Source organism: Aquila chrysaetos, chromosome 12 (genome assembly GCF_900496995.4).
Source record: "Aquila chrysaetos chrysaetos chromosome 12, bAquChr1.4, whole genome shotgun sequence".
In the NCBI taxonomy this organism is placed as follows: Eukaryota; Metazoa; Chordata; class Aves; order Accipitriformes; family Accipitridae; genus Aquila; species Aquila chrysaetos.
Window position 1 is genome coordinate 16,772,084 of NC_044015.1, and position 9,920 is coordinate 16,782,003.

At 36.1% G+C, this 9,920-nt stretch overlaps 1 protein-coding gene across 1 annotated transcript; it reads left to right on the forward strand.

Moving 5' to 3' along the window:
* The first annotated feature begins 8,013 nt into the window (after positions 1-8,013).
* Positions 8,014-9,619, forward strand: LOC115349076 (beta-1,3-galactosyltransferase 2-like). The gene is given in 3 exon segments (XM_030032787.2): positions 8,014-8,021; positions 8,811-9,086; positions 9,088-9,619. Coding segments are annotated over 3 exon segments (789 nt in total). The 3' UTR covers positions 9,593-9,619.
* Positions 9,620-9,920: the final 301 nt, after the last annotated feature.

The window sequence follows — 9,920 nt, forward strand, 5'->3', positions numbered from 1 at the left end:
ATGTTTTCCCAGTGTGGGGAGTGAACAGGGAAACAAACAGGGAGAAAGCTTAGAGGACACATGAAGCAATCCTTCTATTCTACTCCCCCTGTGCTAGGCTTCACCTGAAGTAATGAGCCCCCTTTGTCCTTTCAGGGAGATGTCAATCTATTGGAGGGAACTGAAGAGGAGGAATAAGAATGGTTAGAAATTCAAAAACGTCAGAACTGGGGATATAATTGAAGTCTGAGAAGGGACAAGGTAAAGGTTATCAAATGGTCTTCACAGAGACAAAGAATATTTGTTTTCAATTCTTCAAGAAGTAATGAATTTTAAGTGTAGCATGGGAGTATCAGTTTGGATTAGGGAAATAGGCAGAGTAATGAGGCATTAAATAGATACTTTGGAAGGTCATCAGATCTAAATTATTTAAGTACAGATTAGAAAGGTACAAGCAGACATTTGTCAGAAAAGACTCAGTTAAAACTGATACTGTTTTGGGGCAACTCATAGTCTAGAAGTCCTGTTAAGGTCTCTCTTTGTTCAGCTTTCTATGGATATCTGTACACAAACAGCTCAACACACTCTCATATTCAACTTCTCTCTCTATTCTACCTGGGTGAATAATTATATTCTGTTTGTACCTGCCAAAGAACCTAAAACTAGGGAGGCTGTCCTCCTTCAGAACTACTGCTCTGCAGTGCTCTGCAGGAGCATAATAATGGACTCAACGACAGATCAATATGATCATAGTTGAAGACCCTTTACTACAGCATCAGACATCATTTTTATACATTGGTTACATCCATACATGCGTTTAGCTATTTTACTATTGGTTACACACATTATTCACGCGCTGTCCACGCGCCTAGTTACACTTAATGATTGGTTATATCAACACTGTACATGCGCATAAACATAAGACATAATTGGTTATACTAACTAAAACATGCGAGACTTGTCTCAGGCTAATTGGTCAAGATAAACTGCCAAATTGAGGTTCTTTGTGCCAGGTTCCCTTTATCGTGGAATGCGCACCTGTGTTCTTCTAATGGGTATCTTTATTTTTTTGTCTTCTTGTTTATTCTGTTCAAGGCTGCCTAAAGGCATCTGGAATGCTCTTGCAACCGTTAGCTAAATATGTGTCCACAGTGTTCAGCATTTTTGTCATAAGAAGCAGTGCCGTCTTCCTTTCCACTAGAATGGCATTTTCTAAGTGAGACCAGGAAACTGGGCCCTTTCAGAAATTCTCACATGATCCCTGCAGGTATGAATCGATTTTCTCCTGTCTGCATGTTGTTCATGACTGCTGAGAATACAATATATTTTAATTTAAAAAAACCAACAGACATAACAAGGAATAGGTGGCTATACATCATATGTAAATTAACCTTATAGTTCTTGGGTCTAATTGCTGGATGTGACATAGGAAGAAAACAAGGTTTAATAGCTGTGGAAATTGTCATTCTTATCCACAGAGGGTTTGCTGGCTGGTCTATGATATTATTGCTTTTTCCCCTTCCCCTTTCCCTCAGTCATAATATGTAGCTGAACTGGCTCGCTGTTTGGCATGCTTAGGTTACACGTTTATCTATCTCTTATCTCTTCACTATGAAAGTTCTTTCTGGAAGGAGACTTTAAGAGTCAGGAAGTTTTTAATGTTTGTGGGTTTCTGTTTGTTTGGTTTTTAACAAAGTAGTGTTCTATTTTAGACACAAATGCAGTATCAAAACAAATAAAAATATTTTAAGTATTTGAGAGAATTCCTGTTTTTCCTATTCACAATTGGGGAAAATAGCTAAGTAAATAGCTTATTTTGTTAGTATGGTGCTTATGTTTACGTGAGCAAAAGTACTGTAAGGTGCTTACAGTATGTGCTTATGTGAATATCCCTTTGTAGAAAGAAGGGCAAATACAATAAAACATACTTTATTAGGTTGCATTTTAGGTTTACATCTCTGTATTAAAAATGATATTTTCTAGCAAGACCCAATTACATTTTCTCTTAAAATGAAGCATTACATCTCAAAGCACACAATGTAGTTGAGGTAGCTTTGACATACTAGTCCGGCAGTCATTTTCAGAAGCCAGTCTCTTCTCCATATGTATTCCTGCCTTATCTGAGAGCAGAAACATTTATTCTTAGGTTAGCACTGCTTAGCTGTATACCAGGAAGACTTTTTTATTTTTCCCACAAATGCTAATATCTTGATAAATCCATTTATCAGACTACTGGGAAATAACATTTTATGATAGATATGAAATAGAAATATGAAAATCTAGCAATGTTTCTAGGTCAAAAATTCAGAGTTCATGCTAATCTTAACTGCCTTCAACTGAAATAATGGTGTTGGCCACTTCTGAATCAATTTGCTGTCTTTATTTTTTAACAATTTCCATCACAGTTCTGTTGAATTTTACTGCTGTGAACCAAACCACACCAGACAGCAAAACTGCTGCAGCATTACCAACATCATCCTCTGTACTATGCTCCCAAGCACACTCTTGCTTGTATTTCACATAAAGATACTTACTGTTTCCTTCTTCAGGTCAGTTAACAGGATATGGTCCATCACCTTTATATGAACTCTGCAAGCCTCAGAACAGGACAGATTCGTTTGATCTGGGCTTGTCTGCCTGGAGCTTTGTTCTAGCTTTTTTAAGCTGTAACAGCAAATTCTGTGGTGATTTGGCTACCATTACTCAATTAGTTTTAGCCTTAGTTTAGCTTTCCACAACTATGTGGCATAATGCCTATTTTTATAGTCATTTCGCTTTATTTCTGCAGCAAATGGCTATTCTGTGTTGAGTACCTGTTAATGACCCTAATCTAAAAGGATACTGTAGTACCGAGGGGTGTAGGTATGGGATGATAACTGAGGAAAAGTGCCACCAGTAGTTAATTACTTATTATTATAGTAATGCACCATTGGGAGCTGGGCAAAACTGGATTTATCCATAACAAAGAGAAGAAAGAGGAAATATCCAATGTAAACACAACATGCATATAGAATCAGTTTTCACATGGAACTGAGAATCAACGAAGAAAGAGGAAGGTGGTGTATTGGAAAACACTCGGAAATCAGCACTAGTGGATTCTCACGTAGGGAAGACACTTCCATCAACATCAAGACATTCCTTCTGGTAGAGAATGTGGGACACTGACAATTTGCCATAAAATCTTCTCCTCCTCCACCTCCTTCTTGAGAAAATCTGGCACCACTGACTCATAGGACCCCACCAGAGGGCCATTAAAAAAGGTGAGAATGACATGAGAGAAAAGGGGGAGATACTGGGGACTGTGTGTAGAACTTTTTTCCCCTGCTCTGCCCCCCCCCCCCCCCCCCCCGCCTTTGGTAATAATTAAATTAAACTAGTAACCATTTTTTGATTGGACTAACAAAAAATTCTTAGCTCCACACATGCAGTGTGTTCCCTTTTTGTCCCATGACAAATTTTTATATGTAAGAATTGTACTTCACTTGCATAAAACCAGGGAATTGTGCTGTTTATATGTGATTAAATATTTAGCATCCCCATTTCCAAGTGTACTTTAAGAAAAATCAATATAGCAGCTAACTAGAGACAAGTAAACTCTAGGATAGCTGTTGCTGTTAAATTCTGTTTTAAGACTATTTTTAAATCCATACTGCACTTATGTAAAGAAAAGGAGAATATAAAATTCTTCTTCAGTTTTTCACATACTCCTGGTTTAAAAAAAAAAAAAAAAGTTTTGCAAATGTTCCAGTGAAAAAAAGTAAATATTGTTTCTGTGCAGAAGTAGCATTTTGATGAGATTAACTCAGTCTAGGCATAATTTAAGTCATAAAAGTACATATACAAAGATTTTACAGAACACTAGAAAAGAAATACTTTATATGTCTGTTAAATTGATTCCATATGCTCATTAAATACTTTAAAGTGTTATTAACATAGTTCTTCAGTGTTTTATTTAAAGTGCTTAATTACCTTCACAGTTTATTAAGCCATTTGCTGTTCAAATTGTTGTAATCATTGTAAAAGAAACTGGTTTTAAAGATATACATACCAAGTCATTTATGCAAAATAAAACCTTATTTCAAATATTGAAATAACCGAATGCAGCTCTTTCCAGCAATACACACCAAGACAAAATTTTTTTTTCTCCTCACTTCCTTCTCTCCACCACTTATTCAACTCAAGCGTCAGCAGTATGCATTTGGGTGAGTTTATATGTGTAAACAATAGTAGAATTGCCTGGGTTCTCTGGGAGGCCAAATGGTGCTGGTAAAAGGAAGGAGAACTAGCTGTCTGCTCCTCATTTGCCTTTAAGAAAGCTTTTTTTCACCTGTAACCCAAGAATAAATTAGTAGAGCTTGCTTCAAAGCCAGAAACTGCAATATCCCTGCTTCCCTTTATAACCACTGAGAGCAAGTGTCACTGAGATGCCCAAATCAATCCTCCAAATATTGTGCTAGGTAGGTTTGAAATTAAATACAAGTTTCAAAAAAGAGGGGTGAAATGGCTATGGATTCACCTCACTAACTCCACGGTCATCCCTGGGACTTCTTACAGATCAAGCAGGAGGTGGGCATGGGGATTTTTTGCAATCTAGTCTTCACAGAAGACTGCTTGCTCTGCTGAGCCAGAAGGACTGCAAGCCCTGAGCAGAGCCGCTCTCCAGGAGGGGCTGCCTTTACTTCAGATGGTGCATCTCCTGCTCTTCTCTTGCTTCCCAGCTCATGCTTTTATGTAGGTTTAGTCAATTCGACTAAAAGTCAGCTTAACTAAATTGAAACAAAGGAGTCAAGGTACTGTGATCTGTTTACCAACTGGCAAGTTTAAATTAAATTAGCTGTCTCATGCTTTCTGGCATCCCTTAGTTTCCATCTTTAAACACATGTATCATTTTCTCAAAAGATTACTTTGAAATTTGCCGTTTGTGTGACCACCTTGAAAGGACTGGACTTTAAAAGTCATTACTTCAAGAAGCTGGGGAAATATCAAAGCATTGCTAGAATGTGAGGAGTTTGTCTTATTTTGAAATTTTTCCAAAAATCTGGGATGAGATAGGATGGAATTAGAAACTGGTGAGGTAGATTTTCACTCATGAGCTGTAAAGTCTGCCTTTTTTAAATAAATAAGAAAAAGATAACATAAACAGGAGTGGCAACTAAAAGTACCATATTCATCTCCTTTCTTTGTTTCCAATAGCTTTTCTGTTCTTCTCTACTCCTTTATATTCTTCTTCTTCCTTTTTATTATTTTAATAAGGCCTAATTCTGGCTTCTTTCAGCATATCTGATCTAATTTTAAATTAAAAATGTAGTTAAATGCGTGTGTATGTGAATAATCAGTGTGTCACTGAGGCAATTTAATGTACATGGCAGCTATTATTCCAACTTCGCTACACAGTTGGTTTTAGAAAAACAATCTTCATGAGTTCTAATTGTTTTGGTTTAATAGTATGGGTAATTATTGTGGGTAAAAATTTATTTTCAAAGTATGGGTTTGGTTTTTTTCTGGGAGGAATTTTAGTAGAAAAGGGGGGTTGTATTTTGAGAGCTTCTTGGCATTTTTAAAAGTCATAAGCAAGATAAACTATAATTAATTTTTCAGACATATGTACTTTTGCTTTTCTGTAACATGAATTCTCTGCTAATCTTGTAATAACTCTGTCAAACTTGAAACAATAAATATTCTAGCTGCCTGTTAGAAAGGTCTTCTTAGAAGTTCCTGTTCTTTCCACAATGGAACCAGGATTTAATCTAACAGAATTGCACTGTTAAAACCAACAGAAGTCAAAAAAGACTTTGACAAAATGTTTTTAGCTTGATCAAGAAAATTCCCATGCAGAAGTACACTCAAAACACTGAAAATTACCTTTTGCTCTCGTATTTTCACATGCTGAAGTTCTCACATTTCAAATAGCAGCAAAGCAATTAGTGGATACAGAAAGTCCTCTCACCTTCTGAAGTGGTACTGCTACGTTCTTTCTAACATTACTTTATATTTACTTCGGGGTTTGGATCCTGGATATTTAAAATGCTAATATGTCAAAATACAGAGTTTCTGAAGAACTAAAAACATGAGAAGGAAGATTGCTAGAGCTAAACCATGAGTCACTGTGTTCTTAACACTTTATGTGTGTACAATACACGTGAGCTGCATTAGTTGAACTGCTGACCAGTATATAATAGAATATACTTACGCTCTTTTTCTGTCAAACCTAGAGCAGTTGGATATTTACTGAAGGAACTGTGGCCCTTGAAGAGCTCACACTGGAGCAGATTTTTCTGAAGAGTGAGAAGAGCAGGGAGGGACCTTAAACCCCAATCCCTTTCTGCTATTGTGGGGGGCAGGTGAAGGAGTTAAGTGGAGCCCAGGAAAGATGGGGGGGGGAAGCGTTGGTTTAATTTTTGTCTTTTTTTTTCTCACTATCCATATGTATTTTAATTAGCAATAAATTAAATTAATTTCCCCCAAGTCTGTTTCACCCTTGATGGTACCTGGTAAGTGATCTCCCTGTCTTTACCTTGACCCACAAGCTTTTTCATCCTATTTTCTCCCCTTGTCCTGTTGAGGAAGGGGGAAGTGGGTGAGCAGCTGGGTTGGTGTTTGGATGCTGGCCAAGGGTAATACACCACACATTTGCATTCAGATTAATGAACACCTATTTTATCCAGATTAAATTATAATTGAGCATAAGTTCATTTCTTAGTTTACATTTCTGGTGCATATTCTGAAATGCTGAAATCCAATCTCATTTTATAGACTCTCTTTTCATTGCTACAAGTGACAAGAGTGGTTTTTCCCTTTCAGATAGAATGCTGAATGTCCTGGTGCATTTTCCTTTGTGTTAATTTCCTAATTCCTCTGGAAAAGACTTAGACCAGAACCTCAGGGGCCTGTAAGCTTGTCCTCAGGTTCTCCATGAGTACAGAGATAGGATCCCTGACTCTATTTCAGTCCTTTTAAATCTGCCATTTCTTTGTGAAGCAGCAAGAAACTCCTGAAGAATCTGTTCCAAAAATACCATGTTTCTATGACTGGGATGAATCTGCATTTTCAAAGATGATAGTAAAAAGTCTTTAATTTTGCTGTTTGTTTGTGAGCTACGTTGCATTGGCAAAAAAAAAATTTAAAAACCCTGACTCACTATACTTTTGCAACTCACTTTGGAGTACATGTAGAGAACCCTTCAGAGACCAGTTTGTGAAAAGCAGTTTAATACAGTTAACTTGCACTTTTTTCCAGATAGCATTCTTGGGTGTTACCAGTTTGTGGTGTGTTGGATACATGTGATTATCTCCCTCTCCCTGCAAACCGTGGTGCATCTCCAAGGCTTAGATAAATTTCTGTATCATTTAGTTGAAGGAAGCCAGAATTTGAAACTAGCTATTATGGAAATCACAAAAAACTACCCAAAGCCACAGTATTTTCATTGTTCTAGTATTTATATTTTACCTGTCCTCCAGTCTGGAAGGATGGGATTCAACTCATTCAATTGAAGCCATTTAAAATGTATGGATCTAGCCTAAGCCAGTTGTCTTAAATATTCTTTACAGAGGTAGATGCTGGCAGGGGGCACTTCATCTCATGTAAGACACCTATCTTTTGATGGCTAAGTTCACCTCTGGAAATGCTACCTCTCTGTCTACATTAACATTTTATATAGTCTAGACAATCACTTTCAACCTTGTATCTAGCTTCTAAATGGCCAAAGGCACTTGCCATGTGATTTATCACAATAGTCTCCAAGGCTGTGAATCCATAATCAATCATAATCTTTCATTAGCTTTGGATTATTCAATTATGCAATAACATTTGGTAAATCTTACCTGAAGTTAAGTTTTCTTTCTTCTATTTTTGTAACCTAGAAGGGACTGTTGTAGCAATTGGAATAGCAATTACAATCTTTACTTTAAACATGTATCTTTTTAGCGTGTTTTAATAAATGTATGCATTTGAAATAGAATATATATTCTACATTCTACCATACTTCTTATGTGTTCAGTACCCTGCTATTAATATTGAAGACAACCATATTGAAAGATGGACAGGTATTTTGCATATATATATAAATATTAAAAGATCAATTGTAAGACTGGATTAAATTATCATTTATATTTTACATATATTCCAATATTTAAATATTTATATGAAAAAGTTCTGTTCTGTCTCTGAAAAATCATTATTTTTAATACTGTATTTATTTATTTTTATTTATTTCTTACTGTATTTATCATACTGTATTTCTCTTAGGATGATAAGCCTGAAAATGAAATCCTGATTTTTTTTTAAAGTTTTTTTTTTTTCTTCTATGAAAAGTTTTCCAATTTATTCTAAGATGAAATAATGGGATCCTTTTAATAATAAAAAAAAGGAATCCTGAAGAATCAGAAGCTTCCAGATTGCCTTTTTCTTCCTGTGTCACTGAGGAAAACAGTTACAAATTAACTGCTCTTTTAACAAAGTATCTGTCCAATTGAAAGGTAGTTTTTTGTGCATCCTCTCAAAGCTGCAAACATGAACTACTATAGTGGATTCTTCTCCTCTCCTTGGGATTGTGCCAAGAGAAATGTTTTCCTGATTGCCTCCATCTCTTTTAGAGCAGTATATTTGATTTTCTATTTTTTGAATTCTGCTCACCTTGCTGTTCTAACTGAAAGTAAAGTTCAAAACAATGATGACATAGAAGAAAAAGACATACTTTTTACCAAAAGGTATGATAATCTTCAGATGGAAAGTGAAAATATTTTACATAAAAACATTTCAGCTTTCAAACAATTCTTAGGGAAAGAAAATGGAGAACTACCAACTGAAAATGAGAAATTTGGGAATAAAACCAGATCCACTTCAACATGGTCATTTAAATTCATTATTAATGATAAAGGGAAGTGTAAAGATAAAACACCTTTCTTGATATTGCTAATAGCAACCACGGCTGCTGAAATTCAGCACAGAAGTTCCATCAGAAAAACTTGGGGAAATGAATCTGTGGTTCCAGGATTCGAGGTTGCTCAGTTGTTTATGCTGGGTGTTGAGAGCAAGGGTCCAAATGAGGTCCTACTGAGAGAAAGCAAGCAATATCATGATATTATTCAACAGGACTTCCTGGACACTTACCATAACCCTTAAAACTCTGATGGGCACGAAGTGGGTTGCCTCTTATTGCAGTGGCACAAGCTTTGTTATGAAGACAGACAGTGATGTTTTTGTTAATATAATATACCTAATAGAAAAGCTCCTCAGGCCTCTTTCACCTCCTCCACAAAATTATTTCACAGGCTGTCTTATGAAAAGGCATAAGCCTATTCGGAATAAAAAAAGTAAATGGTACATATCAGAAGAAGAATACCTAGGTGACAAATACCATCCTTTTTGTTCAGGAACTAGCTACGTCTTTTCTGGAGACCTGGCTTCAAATATTGTCAATGCTTCTCTAATGATAAAATATATACATTTGGAAGATGTTTATGTAGGGCTCTGTCTTAAAGTAAAGGGAAGACAGACAGTACCTCCACCTAGTTGTTCATTGTTTAACATATACAAGGTCACATTTTCTCCTTGTCTGTACAATAATATAATTACATCTCATCACATTCCGACAAATGAGCACATATTGTATTAGGAAATACTTCAAAAGAAGAACCATAAATGTCAGACAGAACAGAAAGGCCCATAGCGGGGAGTTCTTTCTTTCTTTGACAATAGAGGAAACAGCAGATGTTTTCTTAGAAACAGAGCATCTATGTAGTGGTAACTTTCAAGGTTCAGGGACATCCTGAATCAGGAGTATAGTTTTTGTATTAGGTTGCATTCAAAGGATTTTTCTTCCATGAAGCAGGCTTTCTCTGTTGACTGAATACCACTTGGTACCTTTGTTTTGCATGAGGTGCCGATTAATTCTTATACTGTTAAAATATGGCAAGAGGTCATATCAACTATACAGAAGAAAA